General features: G+C 40.4%; 1 protein-coding gene across 1 annotated transcript; it reads right to left on the reverse strand.

Moving 5' to 3' along the window:
- Nucleotides 1-2095: 2095 nt before the first annotated feature.
- LOC115786383 (tricarboxylate transport protein B, mitochondrial) lies at nucleotides 2096-25762 on the reverse strand. Its single transcript, XM_030738515.1, has 9 exons — nucleotides 25254-25762; nucleotides 13470-13577; nucleotides 12083-12182; nucleotides 8043-8181; nucleotides 6862-6946; nucleotides 5822-5926; nucleotides 5385-5500; nucleotides 5179-5252; nucleotides 2096-4989 (listed from the first exon to the last, which is right to left on the reverse strand). The coding sequence occupies exons 1-9, from the start codon at nucleotides 25363-25365 to the stop codon at nucleotides 4875-4877; spliced, it is 954 nt and encodes a 317-aa protein (XP_030594375.1). The 5' UTR covers nucleotides 25366-25762; the 3' UTR covers nucleotides 2096-4874.
- Nucleotides 25763-26889: the final 1127 nt, after the last annotated feature.

Genomic DNA, 26889 nt, shown 5'->3' on the forward strand with positions numbered 1-26889 from the left:
GCCACAGGTTGGTTGTCTGGCCTTTAGACTAAATCAAAAATCATTTATATACAAAATATGTGACACACTGATGACACCCATACTGCAGTCAGAAACAAAACTGCCTGGGTCTACCTGTTCCCCTTCAGATTATGTCTCTGCAATACAAAATTCTTTCTTTTACATCTCATATCCTACTCCAGTGGAAGTCACCTAAACCCCTATTAATTTACTTGTGGCTCAAGATGTCATTTCTCAAACTAGAAAAGATCAGTTTCAGTCAAAGGCAGCTCTATTTCTTTCTTTTCTTTTCTTTTTTAAAAAGTGGAATTCTTTTATTTATTATTTTAATTCTTTACCCACCATGTCTGTAGATTAGTCCACTTATTTTATACAGATTTGTCATATTTTGGTCCCCCCCCCAATAATTAAAATCATTATTTAAATCTTTTTTATTATACGTACTTGGATGCATAATTTTGGAGCTTATTTCATTTTATGTTTGATAAACTACAGACTTAAAACAGACTAGCCCCCCAATCTCCTCCACCTCTTTTCTTTTTTTCTTTTTTTGTTTGGTTGTTTTTTGTGGTTCTGTGTGTTGTTTGTTCAAGCAAAAATAAATAAATAAGAAGAAAATTGTCATTTGAATCGATTTCGTGTGTACTCCAGCTTGGCTTTTCGAATAAAAAAAGAAATCCCAAGATTTAACAAACACAAAACTTTAAACTCTAGAAATGACAACAGAACTGAAACAAAAAACCTAAACTCAAATTATTCACAAATAATTCAAATCCCCAAAACACAAAACCCCAGGAGCATGACAGTGAGGCTGGATTGCATGTCATGTTTAGTTATTTTGATTTAATTGTCAGATGTACTTTTTTCCTGCTGTCATGACTTCTATTATGTTTAACAGCACACATTCCTGCCACCTACTAGGATTCAACAGCATGTCTAGATACAATGTTATCATACTCCAAAGAGACCTTTCAGTGTTTGTGTCCAAGTGGTGAAAACCATATGCCAGATCCTCAGCCTTTCCTCTGATGTCACCCACTCTGAGCTCTTTGTTGAGCTACAGCTAACAGAGGTTAATTATAGAGTGTGACAGTACACAGACAAACACCTTGATGTACAGCAGAGCTGCAGGATCAGGATCAAGTAATATCAAGGAGTGAAGTGGGTGATAAAATGTCAGGGAGGCTTCAGCAAACCACAAGATTCAAGCTGTGTTTATGTCATGGTGGTGTGGAGGTTGCAAAATGAGGAACATCATACAGAGTTCAGGTTTTGTGGTAAAAACCTTGGGCAAAAATTTTTTTTTTTTAAATGGAGTGGGACTCATAGACATGGGTGTGAATTTAAGTCCATTATCATTTTGGAGGCTGCAGTTTGTGGTGCAGATTAATTATATTGTATAACACTGAGAGGCCATTAATATCAGTGAGGCTAGAGCAATTTAATTTAACCTCTTCCTGCATCACACAGCACATTTCAACAGTGGCACAAACCACACACACCAAAATGATCATACAGCCTAATCAGCAACAAACAAAAGCAAATGAAAAGTCAACACTAAAACATATGAATTTATCTCTGGGATCGATAAAGTTATTCTTATGCTTAGTTATCCTTACAGTAAAGGATTTATTGCAGGACTGCATTAGCTTTCCATGAATGCTCCCAAAATCCTGACAAAATTATTTTCCACAATGATTACTTTTGCTGCTTTGTTGTTTGAGCCTTACTTATGAGTACTTCTACATCACTTCCTCACTCAAACTAAAATGTCCACTGTGTCATCTTCACTCACATCTTCTGCAGAGAGCTGTGCATTCCTGAGGCACCAGGAGTTTGAACAATGTGTGAGAAAGAGAGGGGAGGAAAAAAAGATGGATAGTTACAGTTCGCCCTGCATGAACATTAGCCAAAACTAGAACAATGAGCGTATTGTTCGATTCCGCAGATACCAAAACCTCACACACCCACCCCCACCCCGTGGTTTGTTCTGAAGTTATCTGCAGTAACCAAAAGAGCAGAATAACAGCCGAACGAGCGAGCGAGGGAGGGAGGGCAACAACAACAACCAGCCTGCTTGTTTTCAAGGTCTCAGATGCTTATTTTAATTAGTTTTAAAATCCTCCCACAACACAGAACTTTACATTAAGCACAGACAATAAGAAGGGACATTTATTGCACAAGCTTCATCAACATGACCCACATAACCTGCACACACTTCCATATACGCAGCCTTGGAATACACTGATTTGTTATCACAGTTTTCGCTTGGTTATCTGGCAGTGAAGAAAAAGAGTATTTTGTTTGGTTGAGCAGAAAATACAAAATAAAATGAACATTTCATAAATATTAAAATAAAAAGACATCATTTTGATGATTGCAGTACACTAATAGGGAAACAACTGAGCAAGTAGTCCTTTGTTATTGTCTGGACCACACAAATGAGGATTTCCTTGTAAGATGATTAAAGAGCAGTTTAACTAAAGCATCATCATGTTCATACAGAACAAGGTGAACGCCAGTCACAAAACAACATTCATGAGTGTTTCCTGATTTGATGGCATGATGCCTGTTATGTGTACATTAGTCGTTTTAACCAACAGAAAAATTATTGCCAGCTGGGTGAGGCTGAATAATGGATGAATATACTGCTCAAGATGTATTCACCAACAAACGCAACAGTAAAAAGGCACATGAAGTAAACGATTTACCTGCCCCCCCCCCCAAAAAAGTCACCACCTGCATTTAACTAAGCAAATAGGGAAGAGCCTTCCATCAGACTATTACTGCAGTTTCAGCTAACAACAGGTTATTGAACCCTAACAGATCCAGTGAGTAGCTTTTCATTTCTTCCAACAATCCTGTTGGATGACATATCCTGTGGTTGTGGAAAAGATGTAACTCCAAGGTAACTCCATTTCAGAAGGGTTCACTTATTGGCCCGCATCAAGAAAACAACTAAGGAGATTGCTGAAACTACTAGTTTGAGGAAGAATTATGGTGGGAAAAGACATCCTGAGCTGGCACTAAACAGCCGTAAGTCTTTAAAAAAAAAAAAAAAAAAGAAACACTGATCGGTGAGGCTATTCAGAAAAAAAAAAGGGCTTTTGCTAGGGAGCATAAAGATTTCATTCGAGCATTGGGGAAAGTCATGTGGTCTGATGAGTTCAGAGTTCCCCTGTTCCAGAGTGATGGGTGCATCGAGGTAAGAAGAGAGGCAGATGAAGTGATGCACCCATCATGCCCTGTGCCTAGCATGGGGGCAGAGTTATGATCTGGGGTTGCTTCAGTTGCTCAGGTCAAGGTTCAGTAATATTATGTGCCCAAATGATGAGGTCAGCAGATGACCTGAATATACTGAATGAACAGGTTTTTCCCATCAATGTACATGTTTCTTCCCTGGTGGCATGGGTATATTCCAAGATGGCAATGCCAGGATTCATAAGGCTCAAACTGGGAAAGAGTGCCACCACAGAGTCCTTAAACCCATTGAGAATCCCCAAGACTTTACACAGCGGCCTGACTCTCCCATCATCAATACAAGATCCAGTCAAAAAGAAATGATGCAACTCTGGACAAAAATAAATGTTGTGAAATTGCATAAGCTTATCAAAACCATGCCATGACGAATGCATGCTGTTATTGAAGCTAAAGACAGTCCAAGAAAATATTAGTAAAATAATTATTTGGCCGGGTGGTGTATTTATTAGAAATAGTCAAAAATTTAAAACAGTTTCTAATGTTTCACATTGAGTGGCCGAGTCAGGTGGTAAAATATGACCTGATGAAAGGCGATGCTTCCACTAAAAGCAAAAGACGTCTGAGATTACTTTGTCTAAATGACTCATTGGCTCTTGTAGACTCACAGTGATATCGTACAGCAATTAAATAATTTCCTAACGTCTTAAAAAAACATTTTTACACCTGATTTAAATAAAGAAAAACACAGTGTGGCACAGATTAACAGCAAATAGTCTCTCAACTACCTATTTAACATTTCACGTTCAATAATTAAGTATATCACAATACCTAGTCATAATATTTGCTCTTCTCTTAAGATAATCAGGCTAATTTTGCTTTATTCTGAACATTCATTCATAATATAATAGGTTTGGCATTTGGCACATGAATTAAAATATATTCTAATATACACTATAATCTAGTATTAAACTAAATTAAACTCTACACTGTATAAAAATAACTGGCGGTTTTCTTTTTTTTTTTTATGTCAAACAAGGCCTAAGTGTGGAAGTTGCTGCAGATTGTGTGACTAAACTGCAACCAGCTGCGCTCTGACTCCTCTGGACTTTTAGAAGAGACAGAGAGCAACACAAACTCATGGAAATCCAGCATGACACCTGCATACTTGCAGCAAACATCAGTAAAACAACTGTGAATGACTCCAAATAATGCTCTCCACTGAAGGAGGGTATTTAACAAAACAGGCTGACAGAGAAAGTAAACCAGATAACTTGGGGGGGTCACGGTATTCAGTTTTTACTTTCACATTTAGAAACTGGTGACGCATCTCTAGGATAAAGCTTTTTATTTATTTATTTTTTCAAAATTCTTTAGTTAACTTTATAATCCCCCTTTGTGGAAGACCCTCTGTCCTTGAACTTGTCAGGGAATGTTGATGGTGAGCATCATTAACGCTCTAGCTGTCCACACGTGGGTGACGTTGGGCCTTGTTTTCTTCTTTTGTCTCTGAGTACATTGTATCCTGCTCTGCATGTGACACTAATCTAAGTCCAGCTCTCTGTTTCACCCCTTCTGCTGTTGGTTTTGTGATACAAAAGAGGTCTGCTGAAGTCAGATCTATGTCTGATGCTTGTGAAGGAGGAAGTTGCCACCTTCCCTGCATGTCCAGCCACCTATTCTGTCTTCCAGACCATATTCAGAGCCTTCACAACCTCCTCATAGATGATGAAAACTATGGCCACATCGAGACACACACGGCCCAGCCGGGGAACTGTTCCTTTATAGAACCTATAGAGGGACAAAGACAAAGAGAGGGACATGTTAGACATCAGTGTTTAGGGAGGAGCCATATTTACTTACAGTTGCAGTTGAAGCTTCTGCAACTGAAGAAATAACACACGTGTTGTTTTCAGCTGTGAGACTAACACTACAAACCAAAGGCAAACCAAACTAAATAAAACATGGAAGCATACTCACGCTGCCAACCCTTCATATCTCAAGATCTTCACAGCACAGTCAAACGTGCTTTTATATTTATGTGCTTCGAGACCCTTTAGAAAGAACACAAAGGCATTATTACATCTGTCCACAGGTTGTAAGAGTTGTGTAAGTTTGGATTTAAAAACACTAACAAGGAACAAAAAGCCTGCGATCTGCAGCAACTACTGCATTACGTACTGTACCTGCATCCTTGTCTTGATGACATCTAGTGGAGTGTTTCCAAATACGCTTGCTGCTCCTGCTATGGCTCCAAAGGTTCCGGTCACCAGGGGATTAATTGCTCTGTTTGGATTATCGCCTTATGAAAGTGACAGTGCAGTATGAATTGTGGGTTTAGCACTCAATCAGACATAGTCTTGAACAAATTAACATGACGGGTACTAATGTGCTAATTAATTTCATATAATAAATATTAAAAACACTATACCCTGTATCCATCTTCATACACTGTTTTCTCGTTATGCAAAACAGGCTTTGAAAACCCAATTTGAGTTCAAGGTAGTACACAAGACCTAAAATAACCCTTCAGACCATTTGCAGAGTTGGTCTCTTTTGATTAAATATTGTTTATAGTAACAACAAGGAAATACACATACTACCCGTCCTCACATACACACACCTTTGTACCAGTTCTTGAGAGAAGTCATCACGAAAAATCGAATTGCCTGGTTGGAGCCTTGCTTGAGGACTGTTGCGGTTAGACCCTGATATGTCCCTTTTAATCCTGTTCAGACAGGAAGCAAGAAGGCAAATTAATCAGACTTTTTTCAACTAGACAAAGTTGACAGCATGATGAATGGAAAAGAACCCCTAATGCTACAGCCCAATCCCAATTTCCACCATGAGGGCTGAGAACTAAAATCTTAGCGACTTAATTGACATCACGCGGTTAGGGTTTAAATATGACAGGCTGTAAATGTTAGAAAGGAATAAGAATGGGGCAGCACTTTACCACATATCACATGGAGAAAACACTAAACCTGTTTGGACTGTAATAGGTTTTGGTCTTTTTTGTTTTTTGACTTTTAGGGGACCAAATGCCTATTTGAACACCTTCCAGGGTCTTGCCTTAGAGACTGGATATGTAGTTAAGTAAGTTACAAACTGTTGTAAAATGTATCCAACTTGGATTTCTCTGATTTCACTTCTTTTTTTCTTGTAACATCAAGGTTGACTGCTCCTTCCATATTTGCTCGTTTACATTTTTTAATGCTGTTGGACTTTTCCTGGTAACCTTGTGCATGATTTGATAGTGGGACAGAGTTAAACCCTCACTCACAGTCTTAGCAGGAGCATGCCTCAACATTTGTGAATCAGTGGGTGTGGCTATTGTTATTGATCCTTTAACACAGGGGTAGCCAACTCCAGGCCTCGAGAGCCGGTGTCCTGCAGGTTTTAGATGTGTCTCTGCTTCAACACACCTGAGTCAAACAGAAGTCATTAGCAGGACTCTGGAGAACTTGACTGCATACTGAGGAGGTAATTCAGCCATTTGATTCAGGTGTGTTGGATCAGGGACACATCTAAAACCTGCAGGACACCGGCCCTCGAGGCCTGGAGTTGGCCACCCCTGCTTTAACAGGTCCTGTGTTTCTAGCTGCATTACCCTACCCAACCAGTAGATGTCAGATGAATGTCACGCATGAAGCCCGTCTTTACCTTGAGCCCTGATTATCTCCCTGACTCCGTGGAAGAATCCTTTGTATTTGGGGTTGGCTGAAGTCTGGTCATGAATAAATTTAACCTTGGGAGATTAAAGAAACAAAAAGATACATGATATGTTTTACAGATGTGGCAGTAAAATACACACAAATGTTTAGTCTAGTTCTCGTTCAAAGAATATTTCTCTGAAAGATTAGTGACACTGGCCACAACTTTCAAAAACGAACTCACACTCAGTGGTGCTGAACTAATTTTACTTCATGGGTTGCATACACATTATGACAAAAATAGTGGCTATATTACACTTTATAAAAGGAAGAAAATTGTCTTTTTAATTAAGTAGGTGTTCTTGAACTTTAATAATGATTCAACTGGACACAAAAATAAATAAATAAATAAGCGTGAGCTGAGGTAACCCTGCCACTGCCTGCACAGAATGTGGCACGGTAACCGTTTTATCTCGATTTATATCTTTTAATAATCGCTGGAATTCAAAATTGTAACTGAATTGACGTCATTCTGTCACAAGGTTAAAACACAGAAACAGACAACCACACACTCTCACATCCACACCTACAGCAAATTTAGAATCACCCCTTACCCTGAGGAACAAATAACCCAACCTGTCTTTGGACTGTGGGAGGAAACCCACACAGGCACAGAGACAACATGCGCGCTCCCCGCAGAAAGGCCCCAGCAGACAGAGAGATTAAAAGCAGGAAGATTTTTGAGGTTTGTGAGATGATGTGAGCTCTAAGCACAGCACCACTGTGCTGCCCACTTCCTGAAAAGGTTCACATTTAATCAACCATCCATTTACACAACAGATGATGAACATCCTGAGATGTCCATCTGTGTAACACTGAAATCAAATTAACATGAAGTCATTTTAAAATGTACAAACATGCCTTATTTAACCATTTAGTAAACTGTCATTATATTCTCTTTATAATTTACTGGTTTTGCACTTTAAGTTTACATACATTTTCACTTCTGTGGAGTAACGTTGGCCCAATCACACCAGGGATAAAAGTGCTCGTTTTTTTAAAATTCTAATAATAAATTTGACTTCCCTGCAATTTCAACATGGGCCTTTGGCAGGTTCACTCTGGCTGGTATATTTGGCACTCCTGCTCTCAGTATAGTTAGGGATCACTTCAGATCAGCTGGTAACACACCTTGACTGTTTCCATGGGGCAGACCACCAGAACAGCCTCCATTACTCCAGCTCCGAGCCCACACAGCAGGCCTTTGGTGCTGTCCAGTCGACCGGACTCATCCTTCGCATGGTTGCTGAGGAACTCAAACACCCCAAACCTGACGAGCAGAATAAAGCCAGCAGGGAATTATGGGAAAGGAAAAAATAGGTGTGTCTGTTGAAAACTGAGTGAATAATAAAATTAATCTTCTTTAATTACTAAAGGTGGTCTTACAAATTCTCAGACTATTTCAGTCTGTATTGTTGCAACAGTGCAAGCCTGAAGTTCACTTTAAAAATTGTGTAAAGCAAATAATGCTCAATCCAACATTTGTGTTTACTAAACTACATGAAGTAAGCAAAATAAATTCAAATAGATGGTAAAACTCCAGGCAAAGATGATGAGATTGAAAAAACAGGAAATGATTTTCCTCTGCATGTCTCACTGAGCACAAATAAAAGAAGAACACTTCATCCAACTCAGCTTTTTTGGAGGAAACAATCTTGCTGAAGCTGCCTAATGTGTTCAGGGCTTTTATTTTATTGTCCTGCGTCCTTATTAAAGATGCACCAATAAACTGCAGTGTCTCAGTAACCAACGAGTGACCAGCAACAGCTGCCATGGAAGCCAGCCCAGAAACAGAGAGGTGTGGTTTGTGCATCTCTGCAATCAGAAAATGTTGTGCCAGCGAGTCCTTTGCAAGAAAGGTTATTTATAGATGGAATTGAATTGTGGCGGCAGCAGGGCACTGCCTGGTACATTTAGCAAAGAGGAGGGGGAGCGCAGACATTAGGTCTTGATGAATGCTTTGTTTTCCTCTCTTTTCTCAGTCTGCTTGAGCCATTACCTGGCACTGTAACAGATCTAAAGAAAAAAAAAAATCATCTTATATGCTCGCTTCATTGGATTTTAGTTTCTTCTCCATCTGCCTTTCTAAACGAGACTTTCTTCTGCTCATTAACCCTCCACATCTGTTCCCGTCCCACTCCTCGCACAGATTCAGTGTGCTTTGAAAGACAGGCTCCCCACAGTAAAGTGAATCCTAAGCAGGAACTAACACCATATAAACATAAATCCCTCTGTCTATACACACCATTTGATGACTGCAAACAGTGTTTTAGCCGAGGGGAAATTAAAATATAAAGTTCTTCTATGCAGCATGCTGGAGCGATGGCAGAGCACTTAATAACGAACCTTGTGAAACAAATGCTATTCATTAAGTCTGCCGAGGAGAAATATGCCACTGTAAGGCTTTCTCCTTTGCCAATTTATTCTACAACCTCTCCCATACTCATTTAACAGTGGACTAAACTTCGCAGTCAGAATGTGACACACACGGCTTGGCTGACATCCACAGTCACAGATGAGTCATCCTAGATAGCAGAGTGCTGCCCGATCTTCATTAGGGGGACTTTTTATAGGGTCACTCTGTTGAGAAGAGAAGATGAAGGAAAAGAAAGGAAATAGTAAAGAAATAGAGGCACAAAAAAAGAATGATGCTGGTATGGATGAAGGAGAGATAAGGTCAAAGGCTCTCTTGCTTGTCCCTTTCATACCTCCCTGAGAACCTCCAGCATACTCTGAGGCACATGATGGTGCACAGGGCAATCAGTTAATGGAATGAGAGAGCTGGGGGCAAAGGAGGGACAGAAGGGGGGGGGGGGGGGGGGGGGGGGGGGGGGGGGGGGGGGGGGGGGGGGGGGGGGGGGGGGGGGGGGGGGGAAGAAAAGAATGGCCGACAGAACTACGCAGACCAAGCAGTGGTTATAGAAAGTGTCAAGATATTAAAACGAGCTTTCCAAATCTGAGCGACTTTTAATCTCTCATCTTCATGTATCATTTTTTAATTCATGCATTTGTTTTCTGCATATTTTCAAGTCCACGGTTTCCACGCTCATCCTTTTATCTTTTTTGTGATTTATGGTACTTTGAGTAAAAGTAGTAAAAACAAAGCAAAGAAAAAATGGTTAAAGAATAAATAATGACTAGATACAGACTACACTAGACTACATATATAGACACTGCATTTATATAAAATGTGGCCACATACATGGTTAACGGTCAACAATAGAAAACAGCCAAAGGGGTCACAAGCTTAAAAGGTTCGGTACCACTGGCCTAAATGTGTATACACCACCACAGCGAGCAGGTTATATAAATGTGTATATGCAATATGGCCACTGATAAGGAGTTTTAAATTTCAGTGCAGAACAGAAAGTGAGAATGACCAAAATCCAAATATAAATCATAAAATTAAAATTTCTGAATTTTTTTTAGGACTCTACACATAAAATATTCATAAAAATACTAAAAGCAATAAACTGGTTTTCCCCACCATGCCATATTTCTTCTGAGAAAATTCTCCTTTGAGCTGAAACAAAACCATCCAGACTCCTTAAAATAATACGAAAGGATGATTGACACAGCACGCACGCACACACACACACACCCTGTGTATCAGCATAAACGCACCCAAGTCTCCCTCTTTGTAACCCTATTGAGACCCTGTCTGAGTTTGAGTGGCATCTTTGCTCCGCCTGGCTGGGCCTGTCTCTCTATTGTACAGACACACGTTACCCTCCAGAATGGCGTGCGCACACACACACACACACACACCACACACACACACACACCCACACACACACACACACACACACCCACACACACACACACACACAGGTGAAAGGAGGCATGAAAGATTCAAATGAAGAACAAAAAATAACAATAAAAGTGTCTGGCTTTGGTTTGTACAATATGTGTGTGTGCTTGTCCAACCATCTTTAAGAGGATCAGTTTGCGTTTTGGACCACTGGACTGAGGGCAGAGTGGGCAAGTGAAGACTTTTCATTTTCTCACACCCTTTCAAAGGGCTCTTTTAGGGTTAACACTTTTTATGATAAACGTAAGAGTTAGGTTTCCATTAGAGTGAGGCACTAGGAAGTGCAATGCATCCATGAATGTCCTCACAAAGATAGTCACACAAGTGTGTGTGTGTGTGTGTGCGCGCGCACTTGTCTGAAGATAAATGTCACTGCTGCGAAAGAATAACATAATTATACTGAAGGCTAGTGTGGCATTTATGCCTAGCCTTGTGGGTAATGGACTAGAATAATTGGAGTGTGTGAGTTAGTGGTTTCAGGTAGAAGATCGCAGTGGCTTTAGCTAAAAGGGTTCATTTCATTCCACGTTCCTCCAGTGCACGTACATTTGCACATATGTCCTCTCTGTTTGCAATTATTAGGACATAAACATAATATGCAAAATTTAAAATCAACAAAAAGTTAAAGTCAGCAACTTTTTACAAAGTTCCGATTTAAAGTGTCATTTGAATACACAGTATAAAAGCTGGACGAAGCTCCCAGGTGTGAACAGGGAACCCAACATCGAAGTGACCTAAACCTGCATCTTTCTAATATCCAGCAGGAGCAACTCATGTTGTCAAGTCATCAGTCCACCCTTCATTCACCACATGGTTTCAAAACACCAAGAATGTGATGGCGAAAGTGCTCAGGACCTTCCTAACACGATGGCTATGTCCATCTTTAATACTGTCTACAGTGTATAAATGCTCAGTTAATTAATAAAGTGTCTATAAAGTGTCCTCTACAACAATTCCTTCACACTAACTGCTGCGTCATGTCAAAGGAGATGTGCCAGCCACACATCTCCCGAAACACAATAAGAATAGAAAACAGATTATTATTAAAAAGTGGTTTTATATGATGATGAAGATGAGAAAGAGGTGGTGGACTGAGAGGAGGAGAAGGAGGAGGGGTATAAACAGTATCGGTGTAATTCCATTTTTCATCTAATTTTCTTACACGGTTATAAAATAGAAGTGTAGTGTAGTAAATCTGCATGCAGCGTTTACTGTGCACGTGGCTGTAGACATTACTCTAGAAGACACATAACTCGTCTAGCCATATTGTAACTTCATGCATTTTTAATTTTAGGTCACAAATTATACTTAAGTAAATGTGTCAGCCTTGCACGTGACAGGCCTCTGCTTTTACACATACCTGACTGCAGATTTGGGTATGGATCCATACAGCAGAGAACTGAGACCTCTGTACAGTCCTTTGATACCGTGACTCTGTACTGTCTGTTTCACACAGTCACCTGAGCATAAGACAGGTACACAAACAGATGTAGTACATATTATAGAATGAAAATGATGTGTATTACTACATGGAATGCAATTCTGAAAGGAAAGAAATATATGTATAATTTCCTTGTTTTAGCAATCTGAGTGCATTAATCCTTTAGAGAATAAACTGCAAAGACTTATCCTTTACATCTCAATCATCATCAAGAAAGTGCAATAGTATAATAATAACAATAGTACATATGTCACAGATAAGCTGAACCACAGGCTGATGTTTTTCCAAAACTTGTTTTGCTTTATGCTGGTTTCAGGCATCAGTCCAGCAATCAAAGTTCTCCAATCAAGCCAAGTGAACAAGAAAAGCAACAGCTGCCTGGAGTGCTCATTAGCATGGTCTCCAGTCCTCAGAGCCTCAAATGATATCAACAGATCCTGGGTGTGTTTGTATGGTATGCATGGATAGTGAGTGTGCATTGGTCTGATCTAAATCATACAAACAAGCACAGTGACAGCCTGCCAGAATCACTAATGTACCTGGGGATGATGGGTAATTAGATAATGAGCTCCCAGGAGTGGCACTTTCATTGGTTTATTGTGTGTTTTTATCATTTTTATGCTCTCTTGCTGCGAGAATACAGTTTACTAGAATTTGCTGAAAAACTGAATAAAAGTAATAAAGAATATTGTTTTGCATCTGAGGTGGATGTCTGCCATGTGATGAAATCTTACAGTCACTGGCCACTTCATTAGGTAAACCTGACCAGTGTTAGTGTGAGCTCATGAGTTGCAGCAAAGAATAGAGTCATGCTACAAACTGTATAAGGATTAAGAAATCCTTAATAAACTCACTAATAAACATGATGTCTCTAAGTATCAGTGATATAAAGCAGCCAGGGGCCATAACAGCTAGTACCAGGATAGACCTCCTTTTTGACCTCTCAAAGTGGGCCAAGAAAATATCTACCACACCATTAAACCACAGCCAGCCTGAATCATTGGTATAAGACAGGATGGATCCATGTTGTCAGGGTTTTTTGTTTTTGTTTTGTTTTTTGTTTTTTTACAATAAATTCTGGACCTATCATCTGAATGTCATGGCTGAAATCAGCACTCATCAGACCAGGCAATGTTTTCCCATGTTTGCCTGTTGTCCAGTTTCAGTTGTTTAGCTGATTAGATTTGCGATAGCATGAAGTTGAAGAGGTATACCTAATGAAGTGGCTGGTGAGTGTATATTCAGCTGTAAAACTGAAACACCACCACATTTTCAAGACAAATGATTGCACCCACTGCATACTAACCTATTCCTCTATATTTTGGTGGATTGGCTTTTTCATCCAGCTGTAACTGGGTCTTGACATACTCTGTGGGAAAGGTGATGCAGATCTCTATGCCACCTGCGATTCCACCTGGAAATACAAAAGAAATCAGACCTAATCATCATTCATTCAAAGAACATAAAGAACAGCCACAGACGAAACCAGCACCAATCAAAAAGTGAGCACCGAGGAAGATAACCAGTCACTGTGTCTGCCTTATTCAGGCCCTGTCCCCCTTAAGAATTACAAGAAGGTGATTATGTCATGGATCATTACAGTCGCTCGACAAACGGCTTTCACTCCATAAACATTAAAAGCACTGCTGTGGAGGGAGGCAGAGTAACGAGCTGGGCAAAAATGAATCAACAGTTCCCGTCATAGCGAAGACTGAATAAACTAGGAGAAGGCAAAGAAATTTAGCTGGCCCATAAATGTTGAACTATTTTCTCTACTGAGAACCTTTAGCATTTGCAGAAAGATAAACAGAAAGAAAGCAAGAAAAAAAAAAAAGCCAGTGTGAGTGACTCTTTCAGGAGCTGGCCTGAAACCAGCGACAGTCAGTGAGTTATGAGGACAAGTGTCCAAAGCCAAAGAACACCACAGATGAGTCACAAAGGAAGGAGGAGGGATGGAGAGACAGTTGACATTAATTAAATTATCCACTCAGCCTACAGGGAGGGGTTCCATTACCAAGGCCAAGACCCTCCATTAACTCAATGACACAGACGAGCACACGTGAACAGCACGCAAGAGAGGCGCACGCACGTCACGGGTTTACATAGACACTTCCTGCTCTAAAAAAACAAAAAAAAACAAATAAATCTCTCACCAGAAATGAGAAACCTCTTACAGTAGCAGAGCTAAATTTGTGCCAAGACCAAAACAATTTCCTCAAAGACCAGAGGAATCCAATGAAGTGAAATTCATATCATCTCACTCAAAGAGAAGCTTCAATGTCATACAAAGTGCAGGAAATGGAAATTTTATATCAGTAGTGGGTGTGACAAACATTTGCCTTTAAAGCAGCACCAGTTGTTTCAGCAGTCTTTGCAGTAAGGAAACCTATCCACCATTCTTTGGGGATTTAGGATTAAAAAGCTTCTTCTCTCTGCTGGTAATCCCAGACTGACTGAAGGGCTTCTGAATCTCATTATTAACATGTCTGTATAATAAGGGAAACCAATAAGAATACACATCATTTACTGAAGTCTGCACAGATTTTTAATATACTGTGTCCATGTAACTGTAATGTGATGAAATTCAAACATGTATGCTTTCACAGTGATAAATGATAAATAAAATTAATGTGTTTATAGCACAAGAAAACAACATGCTAACTATGTTTTCTGAAAATCTTTATATTGATAATGCTGTCACATATTAATTCATGTACAAAAAAGTTACAGAAAATCCAAAAACAAATCAAAGCAGAATCCACAAGAGGATTAAGGAACAGACTAACAGGGGCAAACCCACAATCCCACAACTGACTCAGCGAGGCTGATTAGACACAGGTGATACTAATGAGGGTAGGGCAGATGATTGCAAAGGAGGGAAATCAGACATGGGTGAAGGTAAGAACCTGGAACCATGACAGGAAGTAAAACATTTTGATACTGATGAGGCAAGGCTGAGATGATTTGAACATGTGCAGAGGAGGGACAGTGGACCTATATTCAAAGGCTGTTGAATAAGAAACACAGGGAAAAGAGGAAGATCACGGAGAGATTCGTGGATGTAGTGAAGCAGGACATGCAGACGGTTGGTGTGACAGAGGAGGATGGTAGGGATAGGGTGAGATGGAGGCAGATGATCCACTGTGGTGACTCCTAAAGGGAGCAGCCGAAAGGAGCTTTATAAGAATGATTAACACAAAAAACATGGAGAAATATAGAGAAAGGCAGAAGGAGTTGCACTGCGTCTTTGAGGATCTAGAGACAGCTTATAATAGGGTGTCAAGAAAGGAACTGTTGTACTGCACGAGGAAGTCAGGAGTGGCAGAGAAGTATGTGAGGCTGGTGCAGTGAATGTATGAGGACAGTGAGACAGTGAAGAGGTCTGCAGCAGGAGTTACAGATCGGTTCAAGGTGGGGGTGGGATTGGCTCTGAGCCCCTTCTCGTTTGGAGTAGTAATGGACAGATGACAGGAGTGACAAGACAGGTCTGGCAGGAGTCTCTGGACTATGATGTTCACATGACGACGTGATCCGTAGTGAAAGTAGGGAGCAGGTGGCAGAGATGGAGGTATGCACTGGAGAGAAGAAGAATGAAAATCGGCAGAAGCAAGAAAGAATATGTGTGTGAATGAGAGGGAGACAGGTGTAAATGTGAACATGCAAGGAGGACAGGTAGTGAAGGTGGATGAGTTTAAATACCCGGGGTCAACCATCCAAAAATAATGGACAGTGAAGAAGTGAGTGCAGGCAGGGTGGAGTGGGTGAAGACGAGTGTCAGGGGTGATTTGTGACAGATTTGTGAAGAAAAGTAGCAAGAATGAAAGGGAAGGTTTACAAGATGGTAGCGAGATCTGCTGTGATGTACAGTCTGGAGACTGTGGTGCTGACAAAAAAAAAAAAACTTGGGCAGGTGCAGAGGAGGGATAGGGGATATGCTGGACAAAGGATGCTGAATATGGAGCTGCCAGGCAGGAAGAAAGAGGAAGACTTCAGAGGAGGTTCACAGATATAGTGAAGGAGGACATGCAGAGGGTTGGTGTGACAGAGGAGGATGCTGGGGATAGGGTGAGATGGAAGCAGATGATCCCACTGTGGTGACCCTTAAACAGCTGAAAGAAGAACATGAAGGTTTCCTTGGGTAGGGTAACCTTCACAGATTGCACAGATTCTGTAAGCACGGGATAAGATTTTTGTTAAGGAAAGCTTTCTGGTTTTCATTTCTAGGCTGTACTTCCAAGTTCTACTGACCTTCAGGTGGACGCGGTTTGTAGTAAAAGCTCACCAGTGCACGTACTTTTACAGCAAGCTTTGTGGCTTTTATGTTGACAAGTCTCTTCACAAGAATATTTGATTAAATCTGTTCTTAGTTCTCATTAGTCTGGTTGCACAAGTCACTGAACCTCCAAAAAAAAAAAAAAGATTCCAAGGTATTATCAAAGTGTTCAGCAAAATTGCGCCTGTGACCCTAAATGACCTTCCTCCTTCATATAAAGCCAAGACTGTGAAGAAGGCCAATAAAGCCCTGGCTGATCTTAGCAACCCTTTTACAGGGTTTAAAGAGTTCAAGTTGCTTCTGTCTGGCCACAGATACAGTATGCCAACATGCAGAACAAAGACTCAAAACCTCACTTGCCTTGGCTGCCCTTGAGCTTTTAAATAGCACACTATGTTTTTAATGTTGCCATTTTATTCTGGACTTCTAGATTTTAGGTTTTGCATGTTATATTTCTTGTTTATTTATATTTGTGCTTGATTGTTGTGCGACTTCTTACTGTTCAAATTGCCCCACAGGGATAATAAAGAGACTGTTAAAGGATCACAGCTATGTAGAGAGCAAGAGGAGGGAATTGCATTTACAAAAATGCAATTGCAAACCATCAGCCATCATTTTAACGGTTTATTAGCTTTTATATTTAATCTGCTTCTACAAACAATGACTAGCAAAGAAAAGGGAACCTGGCTGAACCAGAAGCCCTGAAAAATCAGACAAAGGTCGCCCATGCACACAACGCATTTTAATCAGGAGGCTAGTGAGCTTCAACTCTGCTGGAGTAGTAAGTAAATGTGAGCCAGCTGAGGTGTAACAGAAATCACACGAGCTTTACAATGCTACATTCATCTCCATTCAGCAACAGTCATCCTGATCCAGGATCAGTGGGTCAGTGTATCTTGGGAAAGAATAAACAATCAGTGTTATCCTTCTGTTTTTCTGCCAAGACGGCGCTGCATGTAAAACCAACCAGCAGTCACTCAGACACAGAGACTCAGCAGCAGAGACAAACACCAGATCAATCCTCATCAGACCTGCAGTGCCTGTGGAGGAGAAGCTGCTTGTTTGTCTTCTAGTCCATTTTGCCGCTTACATCCATACACACACACACGTATCTACACACATTTACAGATGGCACCATAAATGACTCCTGTGAGCTGCCAAACGTGGGTTACATGAGAAAAATGGCCATTAATCTTTATCTTCGCAGGCTCTCCCTCTCTCGTTCTTAATTTTTCTCTCGGCAGCACCTTCCTTCCTCTCTCCTCATCCCCCAACTACTCTTCTCCACTCTGTGTCATAAAAATCAATGCATCCACATAGATCTCTGACACTTAATATTACAAGAAAAAAATTGAAAAGAGTAGGTTGGCGCTCAGATGCCAGCAGTGATAAAAAAAATAAAAATGAAGTGCCTGATGCAAATATGCTTCTACAGACTCCTTAAACCTGAAAACTAAACAGCAGTTTGATAAATCAGACACAGATGTGTTGTTTCAAGGTAACAACTGTCACTCTGTGGGCAGACAAGGGAAATTTATAATCAACACCCCTCACACTTTACAGCTAGCTCCCTACTCAGTTGAATGCCAGCACAACCAAAATTGTTGGGGCAAAATATGAAAAATGATATTCATACGTAAATGTAGAACATCTCAGAGGCAAGCAAACGTTCTTGTAACACTTTTCTGAGAAAGATTTCCCTGAAGATTTGGATCCTGGCCACAGGAATTTGATTCCATTCAACTACACTGGTGCTGTGATAAAGCCTGATTTACCATCTGGTTCCAAATTCATTCATTCACACCAAATTAGTACCAGACCTGACAACCACCTGGTGGTTCTTAAACATTTACAAATCACAGCAGTCCACCCAGTCATTGTCATCCTAAGATGGAACCATTAAGGTTATTTTCCCCTTCACGGCCAAAGAGGTTTTGAGCTTCCTCCCTAAAGGAAAATTACCAATATTGTAATAAAAATACTTTTAGACATTTAGACAAGTAGGCTCCAGCAGACAGAATGCGTTTTGTCTATCCAATGGCCAGAAATAACCATAAAAGGGAACGATTTCTGTTAATTAAGGCAGCACTGCCTTCACTATATATGAACCTTAGGTGCTTAGTCACTCTCCAAAACGCTCATCATTTCAACTCCACTTACTTTCGTTGTTTATGCACACATCGACAAAACACATATTCACAAATGAAAAATGTACACTAAGACAAATTGACAGCCATTTCTTGTAGCACAGAGAGGCACAGAGGAAGCCAGGTGAGAAGGCAGGCAGGCGGGCAGCCAGCTGACAGGGAAGAGCAGCTTCTGAAATCCTGTCCTGTCTGCTTCTGTGACTAATGAGCACACAGCACATCTGTCCACTAAAAATAAATAACTAAAACTTCGTTTCTTGTTAGGAAGAGGCTGACAATCTGGCATGTGGCAGGTTATGAATCTGTGCGAAGCCCATTTCCTTCAATATTTATATATTTTACCAGCAGTATAGCCAATCGCTTCAGCCTGCTGCACTAAAACACTAATGTAGCAAAAGCTAAAGACAATAAAATACACCCAAAACAATTTTTGCTGGGGTCTGTGTGTACATGTGACAGAAAATAATCAGTTTTGCGGTGAAATGTATTATTAAGTCGGATGTTCTTTATTAAGGTGATTACTGGTTACTTGGCATTCCCTGGTGAGATGAAAACAGGGGAAAGAGTCTGAGAGAAATATGTTATTACGGCCATATCTGCAGTCAAAATGGAGAACATAGCCAGAGGACTGACGCACTTCAAACCGGAGGTGTCATATTAATAGTACTGCAGTATTTCTGTTTGACTTGCGCAAAAGATGAAAAGAATAATTCATCTGACGTCTGGCCTTTTAGGCTTCCTCTGTCCTGGATAACACTCCCTAATTCTCCACTGAAGCTTAATTACATGAGGAGGATGCTGATTAATTTTACATCGGAGCTGATTTAAACTGCCTAGAACCCTGCAGCATGCAGGGTGTACACTGATTTACATGAGCAGGACAACTACGCACAGGTTGTTGTGACAGTGTGTACATGTGGAAACAAGGCTACCAGGCTCTGTATTTTTGTGAATGGCAACCTCCTTTGAGCATCCGTTAAAGTCACGTTTACAAGAGTGTCAAAAAAAGAGGTTTGAGCTCCTAATTCAGCATACTAGCAGGTTCATACCATTATTAGGACTGGAAACCTTTCTGCTGTATGCAAAGGAACTCTGACATCTCAGTCACTTAATACTCACTGATGTATATCCACAAAATATACTTTAACTGTAAAAAAGACTAAACAATTTTTAAAATATTTATATTAATATGACATAACTACAGTACATGTATTTCAAAGGATTGTTCATAATCACTGTACATAAAACAACATCTGGGTCTGAAAAGTGCAGCCAATGCACAAGTGCTTTAAAAATGCATTCTTTCTAATGACCAGCAGGGGGCGACTCCTCTGGTTGCAAAAAGACATCAGATTGCATTTACGTCTATAATAATACAGCCCCACCGCTCAACTATCTTTGACCTCAACGATTTCCTGACAAGTTTACGGTCCCTTGTTTAAAGTATTATTTGATAACATACAGTATGCTTTAGGCCATCTTCACTCAGACTGAAAATTTGCTACTGTATAAGCATGCGTACTCAGTCAGACACACCTTCCACATGTGATTCCTGATTCCAAAACACCAACATGACGACTACCCTGATACTGAACTAAATGCTTTGAAATGGAAAGCAGTGTCAGAACGGTGATAACAGAGTCTATGTTGAAACCCCATTTAGACTGTGTGTGTGTTCTGGCATCTTTACGCTCACTGTTTGGTTTTATTGCTCTCTTCAGTGCGACTTCCATGTGCAGGCAGCTATTTTAAAAACCCAGTACACAACGCAGGACCAAATGCAGACATAAGTTTCAGGTATCTCCACATACTGGAGCATTCAGCAGCTAAAGAGCTTGATATTTCCCTCAGGACTGTGTGCCGACAGAGAACAGGTTTTCAAGGACTTTGAAAAATTGTTGTTGGACAACCATTTTTCATGCCTAAGTCATCAGGCTGTGTTTGAACCCAACACATTAGGTGTAAATGAATTACCCTGATGTAATTAATATAGCATATTTAACTTTGAGATAAATTTATAGCAACTGCATGCTGATTCTGAGTGATTTCCTCAGAGTTTAAGTACCAAAGTTTTATTTCTACGAGTGAAAATGTGTGGCTGATAGATCTTATGTCTTTTACCATTATCTGTGTAAAACCTTTGGTGAATATGACCTGTAATTAATGAAAACATGCAAAAAAAACTAACTTGGTACTGCATCATTTTGATCTGAAAAACAATAGGAAAAAAAGGTGTACTGGAGGACTATTTTAAATTATTGTAATTATTATTTTTAAATTACTGCAATATCTTCTACAGTGATGTTTACTTGTGTAAGCGGAGTGCAATAAACCAACATCGAGCAAACAAGCTGCTAGAGTGGGGGTGGCTGAGGGTTGAACAGACGAATGCACTGTGATTTATTGTCTCGCCTCCTGGTACTCGGGGTCTGCGAGCAGCAGCCACAGTGGATGGGGAGGGGACAGCGTGCGTCGCCTGTGACGTGAGGAAATGGGGAGTAAGCCACAGTTTGACGAGCCCTCTGAGCCTGAGAGGAGACAACCACTCAGAAAACCTAACTGGCTGCCTTGAGGCTTGAGCGTGAGTGATGGGTGAGCGGAGGGGGGGATATGCGATATTAAAACTATCAGAGAAAACCCAATCAATCAGGAAGCCAAGATTAAAAAAAAACTTCCTCATTCCTTTTGCAACTGCAATTCTGTTTCTCTGAAGCAAAAAGGTTATTAATAAAAGCGCATGAAAGCACGACAGCCTGTAAATCTGGACCAGAGAGGCATTTAGACCGCTCTCTCCCTCAGGCTTCAAACTGATAAAATTCTCCCTCCCGTCGTGTCTCAACTTCAGTCATCACCAGTGGCTGCGGAGAGAGGAGCTGAACAAGCCAATGGGAGCAGAAAGAGCTCGAGGAAAAAAAAAAAGTGCACGGCTCCTACTCATCCTCATCTATGTGGGCTCTCTGAGCCATTAAGCTTTGACCTTCTGCTTCTTGCTTTGTCTACGTTGAGCCTTTGGGCTTGTATGAGTGACTTGCTCTGTGTACACAGATATACTGTTAACCAAAACAGATGCATCTAAAGTAGCATTAGAATGACAGAACACCCAAGAGAAACCAGTTAGAACTGGAAAAATATGTATCTGTAAAGTTTAAACAATAAGCTGTGATTTTGATATCTCTGGTCACAATCACACAGTGCTGACTCATCCCTGTGATGCATGATAAGCCACTATTTTTAAGAAAAAAAAAAAAAAAGCACACAAGATGCACAAAGTTGAGACAGAGAATGCAATTGCAAAACTGGACAGACAGGCCTGACATGAGCTAAACAGCTAAGGGAGCAGGGTGCAACACCGGGCCATATCCAGTCAATCAGGCTGCATGGGACTGATGGGGGAAGGCAAAGATCTCACCACGACCTCCTTTCCATTTCTATGCAGCTGACAGGACATCATGAGATTTTTTTCCTCCTCCTCTAACTCCACCCATCACCCCACCACAAAATGATTACCTCGTCAGTAAACTCAGAGCCCATTTTTTTTTATCTTGTATTTCTATTTGGCTGTTTTTGAATTGTCAGCTTTATTAGTCAGAATGGTGACACAGTTCAAACTGATATAAATTAACTTTAAAGTACACAGAGTACACAGAAAAAGTACCTTTAAATAGCCTTAAATGTGAATCAGAGGTTCTGTAATCTTTGCAGAAGCAAACATCTGAGCCGATGGCATTACAACCAAAATCACACATTTTACCTTGTCGTACATAAAACCCCAGTTCCCAAAAAAGTTGGCATGCTGTGTAATATGTAAATAAAAACAGAATTAACTGGTTTGCAAATCTCAAAAACCCATAGTTTATTCACAATAGGGCACGTCAAAGGTTTAACATGAGAAATGCACCATTTTAAGAAGAAAATAAGGTCATTTTGAATTTGATGGCAGCAACACATCTCCAAAAAAAAACTGGGGCAGGGCCATGCTTACCACTGTGTAGTATCCCTCTTCTTTTAGCAACATCTGCACATGTAGGATTCTAACTGCTCTAACAGTCCTGGGTTTGTCGTATTTTTCGTTTAAGTCCGGACTGCAGGCGGTCCAGCTCAGCAACCTGACTCTTTTACCACAACACCTTGCTGTTGTAATAGATACAGTACGTAATTTAGCATTGTCCTGCTGAAATATGAGAAGGCCTTCTCTGAAAAAAAAACATCATCTGGAAGGGAGTATATGTTGCTCTAAAACCTGTAAATACCTTCCAGCATTGTTAGTGCCTTTCCACATGTGCAAGTTGCCATGGGCACTGATGCACCCCCATACTGACCAGAGAACAGTTTCCCACTTTGCCTCAGTCCATTTTAAATGACCTTTGGCCCTGCGAAGATGGTGGCGTTTCTGGATCATGTGCACATGTGGCCTCTTCTTTGCATGATAGAGTTTTAACCTGCATTTGTAGATGGAACCGTGTTCACAGACAATGATTTCTGGAAATGTTCCTGAGCCCACGCAGTGACTTCCAGAATCATGGCTGTTTTCAGTGCAGTGCTGGGACCAAAGATCACAGGCATCTAATACTGATTTTCGGCTGACAGATTTATCCAGATTCTCAGGATCCTTTGATATTATATACTTAGATGATGAAATATTCAAAGTCTTCACAATTTTACATTATTCAGAAATTGTTCTGTAATTTGTGATGACGATGATGATGATGACGATGATACTTGATTGATCCCACAATGGGGAAATCACAGGGGGGTGGATGCAGTTTTTGCAGACTGGTGAACTTCTGCCTCTCAAAGATGCTCTATTTATATGAAATCTGTAAATGACCTGTTGTTAATGAACTCATTTAGTTGCAAAATGTTTCTCCAGCCATTTCTTTTTAGTGCCACTTCCTTTTCTGGCCTTTTGTAGCCCCAGTCACAGCTTTTTTGAGACGTGTTGCTTCTATAAATTTAAAAAATGAGCTGATATCTTTCATAAAATAGCAAAATGTCTCAGTTTAAAGATTTTATATGTTTTCTATGTTCTACTGTGAATAAAATATGGGTTTATGAGAGTTGCGAGTCATCTGTTTTATTTGCAAAAATTTTTAGAATTGGGGTTGTCATTTATCGATCACATCTATTATTATTTCAAATAAAAAATAAATAAAAAGCAGCCGCAAAGCTAAAATAATTATTGTCTCCCCCCCCTCAAAAAACAAAACAAAACAAAAAACAGCTGCTGTTGTTTTTAATCTATAATCAAAAATAATTCATTCAAAACTATAAAACATTTAGCATGTAATGCCTGCAGCAGCTCAGGGTTGAAAATCAGTGAGAGTGCTGCCAAATATCAGCATGTAGCCTTAATACAGGAGCACCTCAGAGAGGCTTTTCATCAGCCGAAGCTGCTGCAGCCTGATCATCATCACACAGGGAGGTCGAGCGGTTTGGGGGGGGGCAGGAGGAGAGAAACGTGAGTTTCTGAATGTGAATGATACAACTGAAGTCTTGTTGAATAAGAAGTCGATCTAGTTAGGAGTTTCACTCATTTGTCAAGCAGACATACGAAAACCTTGCTGGTTAAAGGTCCAGTACAAATAATTCTCTCTTTGATACAGATATAACACACATTTATAATTTTATGTTAAAGCAACGCTTTTAGCTTTGGTTACTTGAGGCAATCAATTATTAATATGACCTTTTTTTGATTAAATGTTAAACCATGATTCCTAAACCACTCAATATTGATTGATAAACCATTAAAATAACTCAGTTTCAAGTACTGAATAAAAAAAATGACAATCCATACACAAGTAAAAAAAATATATATATACTCTAACTCATGTTGTCAGTTTATCAGAGAGCAAAATCACAGACTGATTATGAGAATTGCTTAAAATGCTCAGAACAAAGTGGTGGTGCACTGTGATGAAGAAAATGTAGCATTGAAGGTGTCTCCTGTGCTGCATGCCCTGCTCTGATTGCCCGCCACGGTGCGTCTCAGCTCCAAGTGTCCACTGCATGCACGGCACTGCTCTAACAGCAGCATTATGTTAAGTGCAGTAAATGTGATCTTTCGATAAGCAGGATAATCACGGCAGTGGGTCACACTGACCTGAGCATGACAGCAGAGAATTATTTAATGGGAGAGAAAGAAGAAGAAAAGCCTCCTCTGTAATTCTTTTGTAGAAGATTCAAAGACCATCAGGTCAGGTTGGTTTTAAGGGCTGGAGTTTGTAGAGAAGAGAACTCTGTTAAAATACAATTTTCTTCGATCTTATTGTTTATCCCTAAACTGAAGCTGGGACACATGTTCTCAGTGCAGCTCCACTTACTCACTTCCATGCAAGCAAAGGTGTGACGTGTCATTTAAAAGCTTTTGTACAGTACGAAGTAGTGTCGTAATTTTGTGTCTATCTGGTAAAAAAATATATATACTTTTTTGGTTTCGACTAACTTCTGCTAATCCAAACGCAGTCCTGCAGTATAGTGACATTACTGCAAACCGTAGCGTGTCTTCCTTCAGTGCCTTTTTACCTTCCTGGGTTTGGACTTGACAAAGTTTGCTTCTTTTTTTCTCCGCACCACAGGGGAGTAAAACGCGGCTCAGCTGCTTTCTTCAATTCTAACTCTTACAGTTTGTTCATGACTGACTTTGTCGAGTGCCAGATTTTTATGAGCTTACCTGCCAGAATCGCCTTTCCCGGGTGAGTTAATTTCGCTCTCCCAGCCGGCGCCGCTGCCGCCAGACACCGCGGTCTGATGAAGGGGCTGATAAAAGTGCCTTTATCCTGCATAGTTACCGGAATGTGGACAGTAAAATCTAAAAAAAGGGGGGGGAAGCTTTCAGTCTAGTGTAGCTTGCAGTTGTTTTCAAGTATAGTGTAGAGCGCAACACATGGGCGGCTTCAGTCTGATGCGCTTTCCTGGATTCAGGTGGATTCTGTTGCGTCCGGAGACTCCGGCGGATCTCCGTGTATACAGTGGGCGGACACTGAAACTGTCAAGGAAGTTGGGATCTGCAATATCCAATGTTATTTGTAACCATGGAAACCTTCTATCGCGTCGGTAGTGCGCACGAGCGCAAAGCAAACCGGAAGCAAGAAAGAGGCGGATAAAGACTTGTCTGTATATGCTACTGCCGCCCGAAACTTTGTAATTTCTTATTAAAGGCGAATGAACTTCAACGTCCACCGAGCGGCCGGTGAGCGTCACACTGGGTGCGCAGCTGCATGTGCGCAAAGTAAAAGACCACTTTTTTTCCCCACAACAGAGAAAAGGGCGGGGCGCAGCCTCTCCTGTCTCCTCACCGTTTCTCTCTGACATGGCTACAGCTGAGCGAGGGGGAAAAAACAAACAAACCCAAATGAGTGATTTCTTTGTTGTTAAATTGTCTGCTGTCATAACGTTATGCATTTTTAACAGCGCCAGCTAGTTACAGGTTCAGACAGTCGAACCACACCCACTCCAAACAAAGAGGCTGCAGCTCGCACAGGCAGAAACCATCAATCAGATAATGACAGCCCGGTTACCAAAATGTCAGAGTCCAACGGAGGATGGAAATTAGAGCGCAGCAGAAAGCGGCTGTAAACCATATTTAAAGCTGTGAAACTCCACACCTACCTCGGGAAAGCAGAGAAAAACCCTCCAGAGTAGATCGTTGTCAGTTTTCGTTATCAGTTTTATATTTTCCATTAATATATTTTTCGTTTTTAAATCAGTTTTGTTGAAAGGATCTTTTACTGTGGGTTCACTCATTCTAGTTTTTGTTTAAAGATGATTTGAGCGGTTTTTTTTTTTTTTTTTTAAATAAAATTGTGGTTTGTCAGGAGCAAGATTTTAGCAGTTCAAAATAGATAAAGACCAATGTCTCTGCAGGCTTGCTGTGTTGACTAGAAGTGAAAATATTTCCACTTTATTTTTATGCATTTTACTTCTTTAAGTCCACTTTTCCCCCCTCTTAGTCTAGCTCTTATTTTTAATTTATCTGTTTTCCCACACCTAGTTTAATTTAGTATATTATCTGCATGATGCTGTATAGAACTTTTAAATTTGTCTACTGGTGTAAAAAAAAAAGAGCACAAACACACTGCGTGTAAACTTTATTCCACTTTCCATATGCATGACTTGTGTTGATAAAATGAGTACCTGGTGTGCAGCTCAGATTCTTTGCGCTTCGCTTTGACAGATCCAGTGCTGAGACCACGATGGAACAGAGCTCCGCCTCATCACGCGGGACGGTCGGACAGCACGACAAATAAACTCAGAATAACTCGTGTTACCACTTTGAGCAGCCTTACCTCAAGAATTTTCTGTTTATT

This window comes from Archocentrus centrarchus, chromosome 9 (genome assembly GCF_007364275.1).
Source record: "Archocentrus centrarchus isolate MPI-CPG fArcCen1 chromosome 9, fArcCen1, whole genome shotgun sequence".
In the NCBI taxonomy this organism is placed as follows: domain Eukaryota; kingdom Metazoa; phylum Chordata; class Actinopteri; order Cichliformes; family Cichlidae; genus Archocentrus; species Archocentrus centrarchus.